General features: G+C 40.3%; 1 protein-coding gene across 3 annotated transcripts; it reads left to right on the forward strand.

The window, feature by feature from the left end:
* Nucleotides 1–262: 262 nt before the first annotated feature.
* RAB11FIP1 (RAB11 family interacting protein 1) lies at nt 263–22,375 on the forward strand. 3 transcript variants are annotated; one of them, XM_037886274.2, is made up of 6 exons: nt 266–697; nt 8,897–9,330; nt 10,583–11,423; nt 12,430–14,712; nt 16,100–16,205; nt 18,676–22,375. In XM_037886274.2, exons 1-6 carry the CDS (start codon nt 333–335, stop codon nt 18,889–18,891), a joined length of 4,245 nt encoding a protein of 1,414 aa, XP_037742202.1. In that variant the 5' UTR covers nt 266–332; the 3' UTR covers nt 18,892–22,375. The 3 variants fall into 3 exon arrangements, with proteins under 3 accessions (XP_037742203.1, XP_037742202.1, XP_043392267.1); XM_043536332.1 differs by having other exon boundaries at nt 275–697; nt 14,500–14,712; XM_037886275.2 differs by lacking the exon at nt 12,430–14,712 and having other exon boundaries at nt 263–697.
* Nucleotides 22,376–23,008: the final 633 nt, after the last annotated feature.

Below are 23,008 nucleotides of genomic sequence, written 5' to 3' on the forward strand. Positions count from 1 at the left end.
CCCACCCAGGCGAGCTGAGACACAATGGCAGCTGGGGGCGGCTGGCGGGGGCCGGTTTGAGCGGGGACGCATGTCTACACTGGCACCGCCGGGGCACTGTCTACACTAGCGCCGGCGTAGACAAGCAGCGAGCCAAGCCGCGACTCCCCATCCCGCCTGGCCCCGCCCCTTCCCTCTGGACACGCCCATTCCCCCGCCTCACGGAGCCTGTGCCCCGCCCCCTCCGCCCACACCTGCCGCCCTGCCCCGCCCCGCCAGCCCCGGCTCTCGCGAGCTTTGCGGCGAGCCCTCGCCGGCCGGGCCAGTGCCCGTCAGGCGGGCGGTGGGTCGGGATGTCGCTGTCGGGCTCCCCGCCGCGCTGGGCCCCCACCCATGTGCAGGTGACGGTGCTGCGGGCCCGGGGGCTGCGGCCCAAGGCCAAGGGGGCCGGCGGCGGCGGCGGCAGCGACGCCTATGCGCTGATGGCGCTGGGCAAGGAGAAGTTCGCCACCTCGGTGGCGGAGCGCTGCCTGGGCGCGCCCGTGTGGCGGGAGGAGGCCACCTTCGAGCTGCCGCCCCGCCGGCCCGGCCACGGCGGCGAGCCGGCCCTGCAGCTCACCGTGCTCCACCGCGCCCTGCTCGGCCTCGACAAGTTCCTGGGCCGGGCCGAGGTCAGCCTGGCCGGGCTGCAGGAGGAGGGCGGCCGCCGCAGCACCCGGTGAGTCCCGGGGGGGGTACGGGGGGGCGAGGGGGGGCTTATTGTCCCCCACCCCGCTGCCTAGCTGGGGCGGAACGGGCTGGAAGCTCCCGGGGGGGGGGGTCCCTGGCGAGGCGAGCTCGCCCAGGCTCGCCCAAGCCGCCCACGATGGGATCGCCCCGGCGTTTGAGCCCCAGCGCGGGCCCTCGCCGAGCGGCGGGTTGCTCGGGCTTGTGGTCTGTCCTGTCTCCCGGTTGGTCTCTCTCGGGCTCAGGCAGTTTCTCTTCATTGCTTCAGTGGGAGGAAGGGGGGGGGGTGCGCCTGCCTCTGCCTCTGCCATTCAAGCCCGTTCCCTCTCCCCTGGTCTCGGGAAGCTCGCAGTAGATCAGGACCGTTGGATCGCGAGTTGGGTGCATCAGTTTCGTGGTGCAACGTGTCGCATGCCAGCACGTTACCACAATAAAGGGAGCGCCCACAGATGTGTGTGGGATGGAATCAAGCTGGGCTGGCGACCAGGGAGTGCCCTGTGATAACAAGGAGTTCATTTGAGAAGTGGGGAAGCTGGAAATCAGCTGAAGTTTTAATGTGTGTTTCTGTGTAGACAAAAACAACGAGGAGTCCTTGTGGCACCTGAGAGACTAACAAATGTATGCCCGAATAAATGTGTTAGTCTGTAAGGTGCCACAAGGACTCCTCGTTGTTTTTGTGTACACGGACTAACACAGCTACCCCTCTGAAACCTGTGTAAACAAAGCTGCTATTATTTCCATGGCAAACTTAATCTAAATTTTGCAGGTAGGTCCTTAGATTCTGTGGCAGCTTAATTTAAAGTTTTACTAAAATAAATGAGGGAGAATATACCCAGTACAGCATCAAGGATATTAATTTTGATAAATGTAATGTAGTCTGCATTGTCCTCACATTTTCAATTTTCAGTAGGAGAAACTTGTATTGGCCATGCATTGCAGAAGTTGTCAAGGTGGGGGGAAGCAAGTGGGTGAAGGACAGATGAGGTGGTTGATAACTAGGAGGGAGTGGAAAGCAGTTTCAGATTGCAGGATAAACACTTGAGCAGGTGTTTCTGAAACAAATAATGTTGACAGTTAAATTGGATGTCATCATGAGGCTTCTAAAATAACATGCCATTGTGATGAATAGAACCAATTTACATATCTTAGTTATTTTACTGGAGACTTTGGGACAGTATCACTCTGCTTGTTGTTTTGTGTGTAATGTTTCTTTCATGAGAGTTAGAAAAACTTTTTTTTTTTTAACTTAAAGCTTGTATTTGGGAGCACAATTGATCAATTCAGGAAATGACAAAAATATAGGATTGTTTGAAGGAGAATGATTTTTTTTTTAAATGGCATTCTGGGATTTGCTATTCAGTTTCAAGTACTTTTCATCAGATATTCTCAGTTTACAAATGGGAGGATATTTTTCTGACTCCTAGTCCTGCAAAATCAGATGGGTTCTTTTTTGTGCATTATCACTGGCAGAGAAGATTCTGTGGGTCAAATTATGCTATTAAACACCTTACTGCAAAACAATGTATACACTAGTGTGTTTGCAGTTAATTTCCTTTCCTTGCAAGCGGAAACAGGGTCTCTGTGTCCCTTTTTGTTTGAGTGCCCAACACAGTTTGGACCCTATGGGTTGGATCATATCCTTTTATAAAAAATAACTGCAGGAGGGGAAATGGGAGGATGAACACTGGAGTTTACAACAGGAGTGAAGATTTAAGTTTTTTAATGTTAGTGTGTTTTAGGTGTGTGCTTATTAAATTATATGTATTTGAAAGGTGGAGTTTATGTTCTGATTTTAGTGTCTTTGGTTTTATACACTCTGGATGTTTTTAATATTATACTACTCTTAAGGCATCATTGCTTCAAAGAGATTATTTGCTTCTGATTTTGCAAGCTGTATTAAGAAGTGTACACTGACTTATTGGAAGTGTTTTTGGTAGGGTCAGGCATATTAAAGGTGAGCTAAAAGGCGTGTTTATTACCATAGTTGTTGTTCTCAACTGAAAACTTATTTACATACGAATAATATTTGCACTACAACAGAAAGTTCTAGTCAAATGAGTTTGAGATCTTCACTTGCTGCACTACTATACCCTTCTGCTACTGGGAAGGAAATGACATTAGTAATAAGCTGACTTCAAGATTAGTGTGACAGTTCTCTTCTCTATATGTTTCATACTAGTGAAAATAAAACTTTCCAATGAAAAATATGAACTTGCATATAAACTTCTAGTGCAGGAAAGTACAACTTTATGATAAAAAATACAATCAATGGGAATCTATTTTAGCAGGCTGTGTCTTATTTTTTAACTGTACCAGCTATACCTGTTCTTGTTGTTTTCAGCATGAAGGGATAGTTTTCTCCTCACGCAAAGTATAGTAATTTTAAATATATATTGTTTTATTTGGATTCATAAAAATGTATACAGAAGCTTTGAAAACCCTAACAATACATAAACTTATAATAACCATAACTGTCAATCAGCATTAAAAACAAATGTACAAATTAATTGAATAAGATTGATTCATTCATTCAAGATCACAGTTTAATTAAATGTAGTTTTCTTAGGGGGCTAACTTGTTATAGCATAGCCCCGTAGGAAAACTACTTGTTTTGTTTGTCTTGAAGTATGATGCCTGAACTAATGACCATCGGTATATGGTAATTCAAATAAAGGGATTTTTTTAAAGGATTGTATCTACATTCCTTTGAGGAGGAAATCATTGACAAGGTCATCTAAGTAGATAATCTTTAAGACTTTTTTTTTAATTAAAACTGTAGTTGAGTCTTGATAGCACAGTCTTTTCTAAAGCTCCTGTGCAAGTATTTCAGTACAGACAAACTTAAGTTCGCTGGTGCTGTTGTACATATACATGAGTCAGAATAGCATGTTCACAGAAGCTGTGTTGGTTACCTCTAGCAAAGTCTGACTACTTGTGTTACCAAAAAAAAAAAAATAATAATAATAAAAAAAATCCTTTTCCTTTGAAATGATTAAACTGTCTTATTGATTCAGTGTTGGGGTCAGTCTTTTGCTAGTCATATCTGGAGGAGACTAGGATTGCTTTTTATAGGTTAGTCAATGTCCATTTTTTAACCTTTTTTCTACTGTGGAGGCAGTAATGGCTTGGAGTAGGATATGGGTTAGAGGGAAGTTTTCAGTGTTTACTTCTGTTTTGAGATACACTTGGCTTTTGTATATAAATCTTTAAAAAGAAACAGTAACAGTTCACACTGAGAACAGTGAAGTAACCCAAGAATATTTAGCAAGTTTGTAAAGGCCTCTTGTTTAGGTGAAGAATGAAAGTACTGTACAATGCAAGTCATAAACACTCTTGTTCTTAATAAGTAAATACCCTTGAAGGATATAATCTCCTTGAATAGTAGCTAATTCAGTAAAGTGTTGGTTTCCATTAACTGTGCAATGGAAATTGTATGAAGTTAAAGATTTTTCCTGCTAGCTTTGTACAGCTATCAACATTGCTTTCTCGTATTTGCTGTTTTAATGTAAATGCTCTTGGCTGCTCTGAAATTAGCAAGATTCTGGTTTCTACTGTGAGACTATTCTTAATGGAATAACAGTGTGAGGCTAACATACACTCTCTAACCATATTATAGACTAATGCTTGTCAATGAGCTATTTTGACTCACTGGGTTAGATCAGCTAGGTAATCTCACGAGGGCAAGTTTGGTCTTTACCTTCACAGAAGTGATAGATTTGGCAGCACTGGCTTCTTGTAAATTGATTATGCCCATGTAAAGCCGCTTCCTAAAGGACTCACAGCCATGAATGCTGGGTTTAATGTGGAGTTAGTTTTCTTCCAGGGACTAATTTTTTTAAAAATGGTTCTGGGCTGAAATCAGGCTTACAGGAGCATTAGCACCAACTTGGCCCATAAGCAAATACTCATTGGTTCTTGACAAAGCTGTGTAGTGCTCTGTTGTGTCGAAGAGCTCTCAAACACAAATGTCTAATGAAAAATGTAACTGTTTTTTTAAAATGCATTGGAAAAGATGGCATATGGCAGATGTTTATAGCCTATCATAGGAAACGTGTCAAGTTTTAAATATTTACTGTTTTGGGCTTTAAAAGCTCTTCAGCCATCAAGGTTCAGTATGCAGGAAACTTACTCCACTAGTGGTGTACGATTCTTCCAGGTTTGTTTTTATTCAAAGATCTGAAGAAAATTAAGGAAAAACCTAGTAATGCCTCTTGGAAAACATAGTTTTGTCAATAACTGTTTTCATATCTTGTTTCGTGCGTTGAAACTTCCTTGTCATTGGGCTGTTGGCTATTGGATTTACTTTAAATTTTGTTGAAGAGGCTATAATAAAATAACCCACCATTTTCATTTGAAGTTCTTCTTCTAACCCTCCCACTTAGGCTATGTCTACACTATGGACCTTACAGCAGCACGACTGTACTGCTGCCGTGGTGCCGCTGTACGGCCTCCTGTGCCGCTGCTCTATGCTGGCTGGGGAGAGAGAGAGCTCTCTGGTTGGCATAAGCAAATCACCCCTAACGCGCGGCGGTAGCTATGTCGGCAGGAGAGCATTTCCCACTGACATAGCGCTGTCCGCAATGCTGCTTTCGTCAGGGTGGTTTGTTTTGTTTAATGCCCCTGACCAGCAAAAATGCTACTGTAGATGTAGTCTTAGTTACAGTATGCAGAATATATACAATCTTGGCACTAACTGCTGACATGCACATTGTTCGCTAATTAGTCTGTGGGGAAGGTGCCTACAGTTTGTTGCACAATATTGCAGAGATTGTGTTGCTCAAAGTAAATAGCTATTACTTGCACAACAACTTTTCTTAGAAATGATGGCTGTACTTAAGTTAATAAAAGTTGCATTCCTTGAATATTTAAAGCTTTTTTGTTTGAAAACATTCAACTGGGACCATTTTATTAAAAGGGCTATGCAAAATTTACAGGATAAGCTCACTGATGTACATTTGGAGCCAGAAAATACGTAAGAACGTTCCTTGAATTAAACACACTTTTAAGTCACAAGAATGGCCAGTGGCTTTTTACATTTAAATGCAAAATATATTCATTTTTATACTTTATTGTCTAAGTCTTGATGAGTGGAACTTATTCAACTCACATTCTCTGATACTCCAATGAGAACGGTCGACATTTCCAGTGTAGGTTTCATTTTAGGGATTTTGTAATTTGGCTGTTAGTCCTAGGCTGACACTTGGAAGACAAATGCTTTAATAAAACTTGAACTCAAGTTTTATTACCCCTTTCTCTTGAATGCGTTTCTTCAGGAGAGCTTTTGATGTTTGTCTGAAAGTGGAAAGTCATTTTAGGGTCAACTGTCCGAAATAGTTTTGAAACCAACATTATTTCTGTTCACCCCCAATGTGTAGCAGTGCAAAAACGGGCAGTAAGGCATTTTCATGTTTCATGCTTTTCATTCCTCTTGTGATGGAGTACTTCTATTAGTTTGCTTTAATTTAGTAGTTAAGCTGTGAGGGAAAATCCCAGCTCCTTTCCTCTTACAGTTTGTATGCAACTTCCACCTTCTCTGTATATGTGTGTGTGTCTGTATATCTTCTTACTATATGTTCCATTCTATGCATCCGATGAAGTGGGCTGTAGCTCACGAAAGCTTATGCTCTAATAAATTTGTTAGTCTCTAAGGTGCCACAAGTCCTCCTGTTCTTTTTGCGGATACAGACTAACACGGCTGCTACTCTGAAACCTGTCAGTTCTGAGGGGTCAGCAGATATACAGCTCCTAGTGATTGGCAAGAAACTATGCATGGTGCATGATGCCAGTAAGTACCTAGTTTCAGAGTAGCAGCCGTGTTAGTCTGCTCTTTGTGCCAACAAGATTGAAATGTCATCAAGTAGTACACCTTGCCTGGTAATTGAACAAGTTTAATAGTCTAACATAAAGAGCCTGCAGTGTTTAAAACTGTAATTTCAGAAACAGATAAAGAGTTCAAAATATAAGTGCAGAAGTCCTGTCTCTAAAGAATCTTGCTTTTGGTATCTTGATTCTGAATCAGTATTGTATTAACAGACTAAAGTAAATAGAAACATCCAACAATAAGGTGCTTGATTCCGAAGAGGAAATTATAGGCTTTTCCCTCTGCTGTTCAGGAGCTTCTATATTTGAAAAGTATTGAAATAGTTACTGAACAGAGACTTGGAAAGAAAGGTATGGGGGAGTATGGAGAGTGCCTTGACTGAACTATTTCAGGTGTAAATGTGTAACTGAATCTCTACAGTTCATTCTGTTGCACTGGTGCCTTTTCTGGTGTACCTGCTTCTCCTTTTAACCTCTGGAAGTTTCAGGACGCAGAAACAAAGTATAAAGTTTGGGAAACCAAAGTGAAATGTTACTTTACCCTTCCTCATTTAATTAATTTTAGTTAATGACTCTCATCAGTGCTTTAATATTGTCTCCTTGAGAAACTGTTGGGCCTCTGGAATTCCTTTATCCCTTAGTTTTGTTTTGTTTTTCCCCATGGGACCTTGCCTACCAGTTCTGAGTTTGTTAAAGTCTTCTCTTTTGAAGTCCATGGTCCTTATTCTGCTGCTCACTATTTCCTTTCCTTAGAATCATGAAATTGATCGTTTCACCCAGATTGCCTTCCACCTGCAGATTCACAACCTATTGGTCACATTCAAGTCTAGAAGGGCTGCCCCCTGTTTATTTCTTTCACTTTCTGAAACAATAAATTTTGTCTCCAATATATTCCAAGAACTTATTGGACATTTTGTGTTGTCAGATTACTTTTCCAATAGATGTCTGGGTAGCTAAAGTTCCCCCATTACTACCAGGTCTTGTGTTTTGGATATTTGTTTGTTCTAGAAATGCCTCTTCCACCTCTTCTTCCTGATTTGGTGGTCTGCAGTAGAGTCCTACCGTGAGATCATCCCTATTTTTCCCCCTTTTTGTCTTTACCCAGAAACTTTCATCTGGTCTGCCGGGGTGGATTTGATTTAAATCAAATTGATATAAATCACTAGTCAGGAAAATTCGATTTAATCATGGATTTCCACATAAAAGTGCATTCTTGTTGGTTTTTATAACCTTAATATATATTCTTCACAACTCAGAGATAGATGAAGGTTTCATTTTTAGAAGGTACACACTACACATTTTTAAAGTGATTTATTTTGAAAACTTTTCAGATTAGTTTTACAGCTATATCAGAAAATGAATGATTATTTCATTTACCAAAGGTAATTGAAGCAGATGTTTATGAAGTCACTGGTAGGTGAACTATCTCCAGTTCAACAGGTTAATCATTAATATTTGGAGGATTTTCTTGCCATGCTGTATTAGGAGGAGAACATCACCAGACAGACATTTAAATTGTTTTATTTAACTATTTCTCGCCTTTATATATAATTTATTTAAAAACATTTTTGCTGTTAACAAGCATGTTATCTCCGGAGACACAAATCCATAGTTTGAGAACTGCAAAACTAAGCAGCTCTGATGGTATCTTCTACTGAGTCCCACTGGGTAGTTAAAAAGATTAACCTAAATCTATACAGAAGCCCCTGGAACCATGTAAGATTGGGTCCCTAATCCATGAACTATTGGAACTCATTTACAAAACTTTTCTTAAACATTACATGAGTATATTGTCTCATACTATAGAATTAGAATTTATAATCCCTATTCCATGATGAGAGATCTTTGAGCTATAATGTATCATAATTAAAACTATCTTTAGACAGGCTTTTCCTCAAAAAGCATTTTATCCAAAAAATCCAATTTAAATAAAAAAATCTAATTTTTTTAAAAAACAAAATCATTGATTTTTATCCACCCTGGGTCTGCCTCACCACCGTCTGGATCTTGGAATAAGTGTGTATATTCTTGATGTAAAATGCAGCCCCTCCTCCCCTTTTACCCTGCCAGTCCTTCCTGAAGAAGCTGTGCCGCTCCCGCTATACCTGTATTCCTGTCATGGGCCTTATCCCACCAAGTCTCTGATGCCAGTTAAATCATGGTACATGAAAAAAGTTATTTTAGCAGGGATGCCAAGAAAATGACCTCACCTCTGCCCACAGTAAGCTCTCTGATCCTTGTCTAAACATGAAGTAGTTTCCCAGCTAGGGAGTCTGTTTTCTCCCTTTTCCCTCTGCCATATTTTTCTGTGGCTTGCATTAACCAGAGTTTGTTTTCAAAGCTTCTGTAACATTTTGACTTTCTTTTGCAGGTGGTATACACTTCACTCCAAACCAGGCAAGAAGGAAAAAGAGAGAGGAGAGATTGAGGTGGATATTCAATTCATGAGGAGCAACATGACAGCCAGCATGTTTGATTTATCCATGAAAGACAAGTCCCGGTCTCCATTTGGCAAGCTGAAAGGCAAACTCAAAGGAAAGCGGGCCAATGGACTGCCTGACACAGCATCAGCCATCATTCCCAGCATAACTCACTCACCAGCTGATAGTGAAGAGGAGTCATCTGAGAAAGAAAAGAAAAAATTCAAGATCAAAACCCTATTTTCTAAACCTGGTTTGCAGAAAACCTCCCTCTCCCAGTCCATGTCAGTTTTACCTGCTTTTCAGCCAGTGACGGAGAAAGTTAGGCTTAAACCTGGTGACTTTCAGTCAAATTGGGGGGAAGATGATGATTCAAATTCAGAAAGTGAGTATTTCCTCTCACAATATTAAACTTTATTACTATCTTAAATCTTTGCTCAAAAGAGAGCTTGATTTTGATACAGTAGATCAATTTATTGACAGAATATTAGCAAAGATTCCACCCATTATTCTTATGAAAAAGAAAATGACAAAATATTTGAAGATGTTGGCTAAAATAAGCATTAAAGCACTGTTGGTAGTACATTTGTAGGTGGGTGATCAGATGCAATTTTCTTTTATTGTATGCGTTTTGTTTAAAACAGTAGAGCTGATTGGGAATTTTCCGATGAAATGCTCTGCCTGCTTAGGAGTGGGGTCTTGAACCTGGGTGTCTGACATCCTAGGTGAGTGCCATAGCTACCAGGCTTTTGGCTAGTCTGCTAGTATGGGTGCATGTCTCTTTGCACTCCAAAAAAAAAAAAAAAAATGGTGTTTTTTCCGAATGCGGAATGAAACCAAATATCAAATCCTTAATTTTTTGTGAAATGGAGTTCTTGTTTTCTGGCCAACGCCACAAAACAGGACTATTGTAGCTGTATGTTCACAGATCCATTGAAAAAAATTTAAGAAGAATTTGTCTGAGACCATTCTTTGTATTGCTGGAGCCATTTTGGATGAAATAGAATACTTCTTCCTTGTGATCTGCCACTTACTGTGTGACTGTCATAGAAAATTGCCTCCTGCGTACATGCCATGCCATTCCCCCCCCCCCCCCCCCAAAAAAAAACAAAAAACACAAAACCAAAAACCCTAAAAACATAAACAACCCAAACACCTGTACAGCAGAGGTTTCCAAACTGTGAGGCCCGGGACTTTTGATGGGGCGCAGCAGGGCCTGGGATGGTGGGAAGAGAGCGGCACCAGCCCCTCCCTGTCCCCAGCTATGCTCTGGTCCTTCCCACAGCTGTGTTCCTGGCCCCACGCCTGGCCCTGCCCACAGTCTCAGCCCTGTGGCCGCCCCCCCCCCCCCCCCCCCACAGCTGCAGTCCCAGCCTTGGTTCCCTTTCCCTTGTCCGCATCCCCTGGCTCTGGGGGGGACATGGCACAGACTGGGTAGGGTGGGCCCAACCCACAAAAGTTTGGGGACCACTGCTCTACAGGGTGATACTCCTGCTTTAGATAAATTTTCTGTATCTCTAAACGTAATTTTTCCATTGTCATGGATAATCATTGAGTCTTTCATCACTTTAGACTGTAATATTGACTGTCACCAGGAAATATGTTTTTCATAGCTTTAATGTCTCATTTTTTTTCAGAGGCCTTTGGAAACAAAGCCGAAGATAACTCACTACATGTTCCTGTACTCATGGCTCATAAGAGAACAGCAAGTGCAGACAATAAGCAACTAAACGAAATAACCTCCAGCAACACCAAGAAAGAAGGGCTCTCCTTATTCAGTGGCCTTAAATCCAAAAATGATCCCACACCCCGATCCAATGTGTGTATCAATGGTAATCATGTTTATCAGAAGGAAAGTGAAACAAAAAAGGAAACCATGCCAAAGGATAACACTCCTTCCTCTTCCCCTCAAACATTCAGGAAAAACCAGCCCTCTGAATCAGAAGAAAACTTGTCTTCCAAATCCACTAAGGAACATGAAAAGACAGGAAGAGTGTCTCCTAGCAGAGGTTTATCTGGGTCTCCCTCACTGGAGTCCTTTAAGTCTATGACCCTACCATCATACAAACTGCTTAGCGGTGGAGATTTAGTGGGAAATAGTGCTTCACTGAGTTTAGAAACTGCAAAAGAAGAAACTAAAGAGGACAAAAACCAAGAGAACAAGAAGTCTTTATTGTCTCTAGTCACAGGAAGAAAGGAAGTAGTGAAAAACAATGATGTAGAAAACATGTCTGACATGACTTTGAAGGAGAGAGAAGCCAAACTTCTTGAAGAAAAGAAGAATGAAAAAGACATAAAACCTGTTGAAATCCCTAAGGACTACAACCAAGAAAGTACTCCGAAAAACAGCAACACAGCAGATGTCCCCAGAAACAAGAAATCACATAACCCCTTCGACGAATCGCTCATGGATGAACAGAAACCAGAAAAGTCTGCAGCCTCTGCAAGGACAATCCAAACCAAAGCTGTCAAACCCAGGTTAGTCTTGTTTTACTTCAGTTTCAGATTCTGATATAAAGCACTGCAGACGTATGGCTAGACTGGCCCACTTCCTGCCAAAAGGTAATATTTCTGTAACTGTTGTCCGTTACAGCATCTCTTGTGGGGGACTCATTTGTGTTTCACTACTAGATGAAAGTTTAACCAGTTACACACTTATTAAGATTATTGGTATAAATATTAACTTTTACTTCCATTCTTAACCAATTTAACTTCATATATGTGTCGATGCACTAACATAATGGTTTTTCGTGCTGTATCTTTTCAGATAGTATGAAGTAATTTATTCCGTGTTCTATTAATCCATAACAAAAACTAACAATATTCTCCTGCCTTACTGTCTAAGTTTGGAAGTGGGTAGAAAGGCTGAAATATCACCTTTAATCAAGCCTATTGCTCTCCACTATAATTCTTGCTGTGGCTTGGAGAATGGCAAATCTTGGAACACATCTGCTTTTGGCATCATTCAGTTTCATGAAGTAGATTTCTGGGATTGTATGTGAGACTTTTTTCAGAAATTCTGCTCTGTGACTTACATATATGAAAGAAGCGTGGCCTTACTAACAAGTGTCCTGAGCTGTCTGTCTTTAACACTAGATCTTCAATTACGTTTATGTTTAAACACCTTGTGTGTAAATGAAACATCTTAAGCTATTATGCTATTAGTGCTTATGTCTTGGATGCAAAAGAAATTATGTACAATTGCTTTAAAAGTAGACATCACCCTAGTAAACTTTGATTTGCATGTAGCAAACTTTACAACACAAGTTTTTTGCATCACAAGTATTGGTATTGCATAGAAAATATTTAAACATAAAATGTTTCAAGCTTGTTTTATTGGTCCATAAACTCTTAAGTCCTTGCAGTTCCTTATACATCATTAGTATGTTGCAAATTTTGTGAAATCTACCTTTAGAACTTGTCTTTGTCTGTCTCTCACATGTTGCATCTGCAACTGACACGCAAGTTTTTGTCCCTTTTACAGACTGGGAATGTCTTCAGAGGATGAAACCGAAGCCACGCTTCCTACTTCTGTGCCTGATTCCTTTCCTGCTTTCCTTTCTGCACAACATTCTAGTAATGACAATAACCCTTTCACTTCTAAAGTGGGACAAAAATTTAAAGCACAAAACTCTGGTAGCCCTCTTCCTCCATCTCTCATTTCTGGACAATGTTCTAATGACAATAATCCTTTCATTTCTGACTGGGGACAGGAATCCAAAGCACAAGACTCTGAAAGCTTCACTAGTCCTCTCTTGTATTTCCCCCATCCTCCTGCAACTCTGGGGCATATTTCTTCTCATCTCCTTTCTACTCCCCATTCTATTGACAATAACCCTTTTGTGTCTAAACTGGGACAGGAATCAAAAGTGCAAGACTTCAAAAGCTTTACTAGCCCTCCCTCTTTCTCCCTTCCTTCTGCTGTTTCTAGCAAAAGCTGTTGTTCCTTTGCAATAAACTTTGCTGATTCGGAGCATCCTGCTTTTGTTTCTTCAGAGGAGTCTCAAAATGAAAGTTTGACTAATGATACAAATACTGTATCAAATTCTCTGGGGTCACTGTCTGAGTCTCCTCCTCTACCTGTGTATGAAAGAGTTGGGCAGACGCCAAAGAAACAATGTGATGCCAAAGAGGTACAGATAGTATCACCGGATAACAAAAATAACAGAGGCTTTAAGAAATCAGTTACCTTTCATCTTGATGAGTTGGAAAATACTGATTCCAGCAGAAATCATGCTGAGGCTTTAGACAGAGAGCCACGTGAGAGATGGCATCCTGATCAACGTGAAGAAATGTTCGCTACTGATCCAACTGTAATAGAAAAGAGACGAGGGTTTGCCTCTGTGCTGGGTATGGAGTGCTACCCTTCATCTAAACTCTGTGATGAAAGTAGGAATTCTGTTCAGAACAATGAGAGCACTGTTCAAGGTGACGTTGAAACCAGCAGTACAAGTGCTGAAACCTGGATGAAAGATAGCAAAGGACTAACGTCACTCTCCAAGTCTAATTATAGCCTTTCACCTGGGAATGCTGTGGTACAGCCATCTTCTGCTGAAAGCAAATTAAACGAGGAGCAAGAACTATGTAGTGGAAAGAAAATTAAGCATTCACTCAAAATGGAAGAATTTGGGCTCACATTAGAGTCCAAGGTAACTCATGCCATCAAAAGTGACTCTTCAGTTCAAGTAGAGCTGCCAAAACCCACCCCAAGAGTTCACACATTGCTCCCTAAGGACCTTAACAAGTCAGAGGATGTTACTGAACTCAATCCTCTATTTGCAAAGCCAAAGCCTATCCGAAGAAATGCTGTAAAACTAAATAAGTGTGCACCTGTTTCTCTGACTGGTAGACTGAAAGATGAAGAGCTGCTTACTTCATCTGACAGCACAATGTCTGGGTCTGAATTTGTGTTTCATAGAGAGAATCCCATGAACCCACATGAAAACCCAGCATGTGACAGCTTATTAAAAACAGCCACTCTGTCAACTACACATCATCTTGACAGAGATGATAGCAATAATGGACACCTAAAACACAAAATTTGTGGTCATGATGATTCATTATTTGACTCTGGAACAGACCTTAAGTCTGCCATTTCAATTACTGGAGATCAGAGTCGAACACACGTTGGCCTTCCAGTTATTCCAGAAGTAGGATCAGATGATGAGCTTCTAGAGAACTATCAAAAGAACAATGAAATGACTGAAATTTGTAAAAGTTTTCCAAATACTGAAAATCAGTGCGTAGATTCATTGTCTGTCACTGAGGAAGAAAAACTCAGTTCAGATATGAGCTCTACTGATAGAGCAAGTATATTGCTTCAGAAGGGAGAAGGTGGCCCTTCTAAATCATCCAAACTAAATTCAGTAGTAGACATTCATAGTGCAAGCAGCAAGACTAGTGAGTCAGGTTTCGATATGCTGTCTTATCCCAGTGAGCATGGATGTGTTGTTGAGGAACAGGAACCAAAGGAATCTAGCAGTATTAAGGAAAGTAGGAAGAGTGATTTTTTTGAGCCCTCTGAAAAGTCTGTTTCTTTTACCTCCCTGTCCAGTTCCTCCCAACTCTCTCCTTCCTCTAGTTCCCTCCAATCTGGCGCTTGCAACAATAGTAGAGCAGAATCAGTGAAAAAGCCACCAGCAGAGAGCTTCAATCATAAAGTCGAAAATGCTGGCAAGAAGAAGGTGCTTCAGGCATGGGTTTCACCCTCTGAGACACTTCCCAATCAAACACAGCAGAGTGGTGGAAGTGTGTCTGTTAAGCACAGGTGAGAATATGGGGAGATACATAGAAAATGTCTGTGTTGTACAAGACATAATTTTTTCTGCTGCAGAAATATCACAATAGTTTTTTCATTTGGATGGGACTTCATACAGTCTTAACTTGGTCTGACTTTTGGACCCTGTCAGAGTCCTATACCATACCAGTGTAAGACCACCAGAACCTTTATTAGCAAAAAATCAGTGATTGCACCAAACAGAACTGTGCACCCAAAAACTTAGACTGAGCAGTGGCAGTGCTTTGTGCAGATCTAACATTCACAATACTTCTGTTATTTATGGCAAGTTGTTTATATTAGGGAACTCATTGGTCAGATATGGATTTATGCTTTTTGAATAATGCTACTTTAATACTACAAATATTCTGGTGTCAACAGCTGGATTTGGTAAACTGCATTGTGATCTCTAGCTTTTCAGAAATGAGGAAATACAATCAAAGGCAGTACTGAGAACTGTGTTGTTCCCTTAACTAGTAGAGTAAAGATTTCTAAGTATTAAAATGTACTACAGACAAACTTACTTCATGTGACTAATAGGCCTGACTCCCAGATGACCAACATGCTTTTGGACGTCCAGAGCTGTTCACAGCTCCAACTGACTGGCACCCCATTATAGTCTGAGGTGCAAATTGGAGCTGTCTTTTCCTATGAAACTCTGCTGGCCTCAGAACTGCTTTATCTGTCTCACGTATTGTAGAGCTCCACAGTAGGAACTGCAGGGAATTACTGTTCAGAAATTGATTGAAACACAGTTGGGTGACTTACATCTACTTTTTAAAATTGCCATTACAAATGGGTCTAGAGAACACAGGATTATGTCTAGGCATCTAGTGTGCCTTATGCCAGAATTAGTCCATTTAGAGAAGATGGAATAAATCTGCTGCCCAAGAGGATATTTGGTATGTAGACTTCTAATGAAGATAATGTGGGAAAATTATGTAGAATCTAACTCTTACAGTAATTTGTGTGTAGTTTAAAAACAAAAACAAACCCACAACCAAACAAAAACTAAGCACTCATGAATATAGTGTAAGCACCTCATGTAACCAACTTCTGTTATGTGATGATTCCAGTTACCATGATACTGTTTCTTTTTTTGTTTTTTGAATGCGATAAAAATAAGTCATCAGAACAGTGTGTGTGTGTGCGCGCGTACGTATGTACGTACACGTACACACACCCAATGGAAGACTATAACTGGAGGTAGAACTCTGTCCTGGAACTGAATTTCTCGTACCTTGAGGTGTATAAGGAAATTCATTAAATTTCCTCATGTTCAGTCTTACTGGATTTAGGAACCTATTGAATGCTTTACTTGTGATAGGATATCAAGATGTTAAGGAACTGCCTAAACAAGGTGCGGCTTTTGTTTCAGACCTCATCCTGTGAAGCCAATGAACACCACAGCAAATAAGTTGCAGACTAAAAATTTGACCACAACCACAAAAATGGATGAAAACTGGACTGAGAGCAATAGAAAGGTATGAAAGAAATTGAAACTTGGGTTGTAGCTTCATAATGGTTACTGTAAACTTCATAGCTTCCAGGGCACTCAGTGTGAACTTGCCTACTCAGGGTAACTTACATTTTTTGGCTCTGACACTCAAGTGATATCTGTCAAAGGATTTCCTTATTTTCTCTATTTCCCAGCACTGGGAGGAAGAAATTGAATTCACTTTTTGTTCGTATTCAGTGCAAAAAGAGGCTCCTGATGGGGTCTCCCAAGGAACTGTGACTGTACTACTAGAGTAAACCCAGAAGTGCTCTTTGGTTCCCCACTAGATGGGTAGGTTGATGGGGAGGCTTGGTTGTGAGCCAGGAAGATGACTAGTAGGAGTGCCTGGGTGGAGGGTGACAAGTAAATATGTTACTTTGTAGGCAATCCTTGCTGTCTCCAATGTGTGGGGTGTGGCCACTGTAGCCTGGAGTCTGCTTACACTGTACTTACTCGAGGTGGTTGTGGGCAGGTAGTCGCTATCTGCTGCACTGGTGATCTTCTTTTCAGCAGAGACTAGTGGGACCCATCACCTTGTAACTTGCTGCATCGGCAGCTTCCATGATTAAGAACTTCCTCCACAGTCTGAAAGCCCAAATGCCCAATTGTTAACGCAGGAGAATGTTGCCTCAAAAAAGTAGGTCATATTTCTAGACGTGCATGGCTAAAAGCTTTCACCTTCTTTCTCTTCCCCTCAAATCTCAAAAGTATTGTCTGAGTGTTTGCATAAGTTCTGATCCCTGAGGCACCATTAGATAAGAGGTCTGTAAAATGAGAGCAAACCATGTTCTGAGAAAATTCAGAATTCCAGGCACACACTGGCTTGTAATGTAGGATTCCTCATCTTAAGGAGTGTCTACATGCCTGCGTGCCCTACCCCAAATGGCAGTGAATCTCAGAGCCTGGTTCAGCTGACCTGGACTTATGCCGCAGTGCTGAAAATAGGCATGTAGCCGTTACTGCTCTGGCTCTGAGACTTCTAAGTAAATGGCCACAAAAGAAAAATGTGACTGAAAAGTTGAATTTTTTCACTTAAACTCAGGTGTGCTGTCCTTCAGAGTCTACAGAAGCCTGTTTTCTTAAACATCTGTTGTTTCCAGACCACACCTTAGCTGTACAAATACAAAACTATTCCCTGTCGTGCCACTGAGATACAGCTATGAATAAGTCTGCTGTACAATGAGTATTTAGTATTAAAGTAATATTTGTGCTAATACTACTTTTATTTTTGCTGCAATAAAAAGGCAGCATAACCGGTTACTTAGCAGCGGTTACTAGAAATCATCCCTACCCAGCGCTTAAACCAGCAAACATCATTTTAATGTTAAGAATAACTCTCCAGCAATGTATTGCTAACTTGTCAAAATAGAAAATGATGGTAACTGTCTTTTTAAAATTTCAGTCTCAAGGTCGTCAAGTACATTCGCTGCTGTTTAACCTGAGCTTGAATCTCACTTTATTCAGTATATTGTAACTTGTGGTTCTGTAGATCTTTCAGTGCTAATATTACATGAGGAATTTTTTATGCAAGTCTTTAGGCCATTGATGTCCTGGGGTCATAACTCATCTGTCCTTTGTTACGGACTCAAATTTACCCTTAAACCCCATGCAAACCTGGCATTCACATATAACTGTAAATTGCTGACAAATATAGAGCCATAAAATTGAGGCTATGGAAAACTCTACCAAATTTTGTCTCCATTGTGAGTCTTACTTCCCCTTAGGATAGATGTCCTGGGCTTCCTAAATCCTACAGTACCAAATATTCTTGTGCCATAAAAGTGCAGTACTTAAATATTTTTCCTGTTACTTTCCTTTCCACATAATCTATTGTTTTAAAGCTCCACCTTTCCACATTTTGGAAGTGCATGAATATCTGCAAATAATGATAACTTTGCTGTCATTTCTAGCTGCCATTGCTAAGTGCCCTAACAGATGTGTCTCTTGCAATAGCAGTTGCATTTGTATCACTTTACCATACTGGTTTGGTCTTGCAGCTTTTCCCTGTCATTGCTGATGTTGCAAGCCTGGCAGGTTTGGTCCCTGGGGAACTTGCTTTTCCTGTTCACTGAAGTAGTAATGACTGATAAATCCTGTCAAGTATCAGAGGGGTAGCTGTGTTAGTCTGGATCTGTAAAAGCGGCAAAGAGTCCTGTGGCACCTTATAGACTAACAGACATATTGGAGCATAAAAAGCTTATGCTCCAATACGTCTGTTAGTCTATAAGGTGCCACAGGACGCTTTGCCACTAATAATTCCTGAAATGCCAGTTGTGTGAAACTTTTAACAAGATGTAAAGTACAGTAATTTCTTTGAAGAGCAATACTGTTTTGGTAACAAATATCCCTGGAATTCTTCAGCCTTCCCTGAATACAAAGATCATTAGGCAGTCTTCTCAGATTACTGTAAAACACTTATTTCTGCACTGACCCTGTCTGTCCTCTCTCTCCAAAAGAAATACGATCCTTCGGACCCCGCCTATGCTTATGCTCAGTTAACACATGATGAGCTGATCCAGCTGGTGTTGAGACAGAAGGATACCATTACAAAGAGAGATCTCCAGGTGCGGGAGCTAGAAAACTACATTGATAACTTGCTTGTCAGAGTCATGGAAGAAACTCCCAACATTCTTCGGGCTCCATCTCCAAAAAATATGGCTGGAAGGATGTAAAACCTCTGCCAGTAAATCTGAATAAAGGACTGGACTCCCATCTTGTTACTCAAACTTCACAGGTAGATAATGTGAAGTTGCTGATGTTCTGGTATCTGCTGCCTACAAAAAAAAAAAAAAAAAAATCACCTTTCTGTGTCTCTTGCAAAAAGTTGATTCCACTTATCTGGAGACTAGTTAATAATTATACCAGGTCTTGAATACATAAGCCAAAAATACAGTAGTCAGAAGTCTTCCACCTTTCTTTCTGGTACACTGTAAATATTTTACCGCCACCTGGGAGGCATTGTTAAAGAATGTAATCAGAGGCCTGAGATTCATGTGGCTGTGAATGTTTTTGAAGCCATTTTTCTCAGTGAGGCACTGGTGGTTGTTGGCTTCTGAGCTTCTTTATTTTATTAGTATTGGGAGTTTGGATTAACGGTTGGTGTTTTAAAAACTGAACCATTATTTCTCAGACTCAGAATAACAATTGTTCGTAATTCTGAGACTTAAGTTGTAGTGCAATATAAGCCATCGCATACACTAATTCAAGGATTTGATTGCTTTGTTCAAATAATTATATTACAGAAGTTGAAATGCACTCCAGAAAGAGGTTTGGTAACCATAAGTTGCCTTATTGTAAAAAATGTAATGTCCTTTAAACGTGCTATAAAATTGGAGGGCCTTTAAATCTACATGAAAATGTGATTGTACTAATGAAGTGTCTACATCTCATTTTGGGAAGGGAAGAGCAAAGCCTGTATAAACCTAGTGTTGAAAAATTTCAAAGCAGTGCTCTGAGCAGGCTCTTATGGCTGCTTTAATATAGCAAAAATCAAACAAAGATACAATTGCCATTCGACTACAAGATTAAAGAACAGTTACGAATTTTAGATGATACAGTGATCTGAACTGGGAGCTGTTTTGTTTCATAGCCATCATATTCCTGATTTGAAGGTTCTTGTTCAAACTAGGGGGCACACAACTCCCATACAGTTTACTTGGTATCCTGTATAAACATGTATGCACCCGTTTCCTTTGTGGTGTACATGCATAGTTTGTTTATATTGCTATGCCCAGCAAGTCGTGAAGATTTTTCTATTGTGCCACTCAAGATCATAGCTTTTTAAACATGCTGTATTTGGGAAACTAGGACTTACAGTATGGAACAGCTGTCCCAGTTGATTCATATGGAACATCTAAACTGTATATATCTATATGTGGATAAAGTAAAAGGCACATGTGACCTGGTTCTCTTAGTAAAGGAGCATTCAGATGGTGGCTTTTAAAAATGTCTGGTTTCCAGTAATAAGATTTGTGGTTGAGAATGTTGGAACAGGTTTTATTTTAAATGTAATCAGAAGACATCGTGCTGCTGTTTTGCAAGATAAATCAGATATCTCTGTCTGAATCTTTTGCCTTTGTCTGCTGTAACTGTGCAGTTTGCCACGGGACAGGCATTTCCCATTTATATCTGATAGCAAACAGCAAGACACTCGCAAACAATCATTTTAGGAGGCTTACTTTAAATCATTCTTTTAGGATAGTGTTGATAGGAATTGTCAGTAAAACTCAGCACTTTGATGGAAAGTTGTGATTGGATTCAGCATTACTTTACGTCCACATTTAATGTTCGGGCTGATGTGTGGCAAGCTCTCAATTTTAACAGCTCTGTGCTTACAGCTCTCAAATTGACTTCTTGAAGGCACAGTGAGGTTCACTGATACAATATTATAGTACTTTGGATAATCTGTTTTTAACATCTAGCATGTATTGTGAAGCAAAAAAATAAAAATAAAACAAACTCTACCCTTTATGAAGGTGAAAGGGTCCATTAAGTCTTCCCTAAAGTTCTGAGTGATAATTTCGCCTATAGTTTAGGAGGGCACAGTTTCTCACAGTATTCTTTTCATTAAAGCACTTTAGTGAGAGGTGAGACAAGTTGAATTTCCTGTTAGCCTTTTAATAGTCTACTGCCTTATATTTAATATTTTCATAAAACACTGGAGACCACTGCAAACTTCTCAGATATTGTTTTTTCTGTAGTGAAGCATAATTTAATCTATTTACATAGAAGAAATCAATGTTTACTGGAATTGTATATAAATATATATGCTGTTAAGTGCATTTGTTACTTTGTGATTGGTTATGTGATTACAAAGGTGTAGGCAAAACTTCACTGCCCTATCATACAACTTTCCTTCAAGGGAAGCCATAAATGAAATAATTCATAATACTATGAATGAAAGGTTTAAGGTATAATGTTCCTTTCTAGGACCACAGGTACATAGTAGCAATGAGTGGTTGAGCAGATGACTTCAGTTAAGGGGTAAGTTTCAATGTCCCAGATCCCATGAATGGAGTGGCTTATACTGAATTTTTTAGCAGGATCTCTAGATCTTGTTTTTTATATATATACATTTATTATTTAATTTGCATGGAACTAGCTATCTTCCACTGAAAATGACTGACTGCTGCTTGTGCCTTGAAATAGTGAGGAAGATGAAATGTTAATTTCGGTTGCCTCTATCCTCCTTGATGTTTCTATGGAGAGGAATTGTTGCCTGCGCCTCCCTAAAAATTTTTTTGCCTTCAGGACTTGATTCCATAGCTTTCCAACAGCTTTCTGGTTGTATGAGAACTGTGGAGATCTCTATTCTTCAGTGCCTTTGAGCAGTAGCTAAACAGTCTGAATTTGAAACTGGTGGTGTTATAATGGTTGGACTTGCTTTTATACTCAGAACTAATCTAAATAAATCCAGTGATATGAAGTGATTTTTAAATGGCTGCCCGTCTGCTCTGGAGTTAATGTACTACACCACCAGCAGCAGCTGAAACCATTGTTTGTAATGCTGCACCTGCTGCTTGAGGGATAAATACTTTACAAAGATGTTTTCATCCTTAACCAAATGTATTCTTATCTTGGGAAAACTTAAACCCTATGGTTTAAATATTTGCTGATAACATTCCACTTAAGGTTATGACATTCTACTTCCAAGACGGGACTATAGAATTTTGATAGGGTTTTTTTCTTTTTGGTCATCTTTTATACCAGTTAAACTTGGAGTCTGTCTGTCTGGACAAAAGTTTAGCTGGCTGCTCTTACACAATGAGGCTTGATCTCTTGGTTGCACCTGGTAAGTTTCATTTATTGGTGAGATTTGGGCACTGCCAGGAGAGGGTGTTCCTTTACAGGCCACACTTCTACTTCATTAGCTGTGAAAATGTTGCACAATCTTATTGCACCTCAAATTTTTTTATTGGCAATGCTGTTTTTGAAGTGTTTTGACATAGAAGGACTGGAATTTTTAAGAAAGGTACTTATGAGATTAAAGCTTGTTTGTCAAGCCCCTGTACAGTTGCTTAATGAATGTTTAATATTGAAGGATCCAAATGTATTTTTATGTTTATATTTTCTGCTGTTTGGGTACTTTTTTTCTTTTTGGTTTTTAAAAATGACTTTCACTCTTATGGAACACTAAAATAAAATTTTTCAGTTCAGTGCTTGTTTGAACACACTTGTTTTTCACTAGACTCTGGAAGTGCTAGAAAATGTACAAGACCGAATGGAGAGAACTCCGTGTAATGGACAAATCGCTAATGTATATAATCTGGGGAACTGCTCTGCAGTGGCCCTGTAGAGAAAATTGTATTGGCTTTCTCAACAGTTCCTAAAGCTCGTATGGCAAAATCACTTTATGCCTTATGTGATTGCAGTGGGCCAGTCTCCTGCAGTTAAAGCTCAATGGCTGAAGTGAGAGAAACTGGGAATATAGATAACTTAATGTCAAAGTATAAAGCAAGCAGGTGAAACTGGCTTACAGTTAAAGACACATGTTTGTGTGTTACAAACAGGAAGAGGTGTTGAAGATTTAATGTGGCATCTCAAGGCAATTCTGATTCATGGGCCTATGGCCCTCAAGCTTTGGCTGCCAGCTCATATTTTCCTCAAGTTCATGCAGTGATTCTTTGCTCAGCAAAATACCAGCATTTGATAGTTGTCCGCAGAGGATGTTTTATGTTCACTTGAGGGGGGACATGAGGGTGGTCTCTCTTTTCCAGGTCATGCAGCAGTACCGTGGTAAGTTTTCAAATTTTTTTTAAACTGGTGAAGGGAGCTGGTCTGAGGTTCCTC

This window comes from Chelonia mydas, chromosome 26 (genome assembly GCF_015237465.2).
Source record: "Chelonia mydas isolate rCheMyd1 chromosome 26, rCheMyd1.pri.v2, whole genome shotgun sequence".
Lineage (NCBI taxonomy): Eukaryota > Metazoa > Chordata > Testudines > Cheloniidae > Chelonia > Chelonia mydas.

Excerpts from the sequence above, each read along its gene's own strand:
- RAB11FIP1 (XM_037886274.2), top strand. The coding sequence starts at position 333 with ATGTCGCTGTCGGGCTCCCCGCCGCGCTGGGCCCCCACCCATGTGCAG. Across the intron at positions 9,331-10,582 it reads TGATGATTCAAATTCAGAAA|AGGCCTTTGGAAACAAAGCC; the intron begins GTGAGTATTTCC and ends ATTTTTTTTCAG. Across the intron at positions 14,713-16,099 it reads AGTGTGTCTGTTAAGCACAG|ACCTCATCCTGTGAAGCCAA; the intron begins GTGAGAATATGG and ends CTTTTGTTTCAG.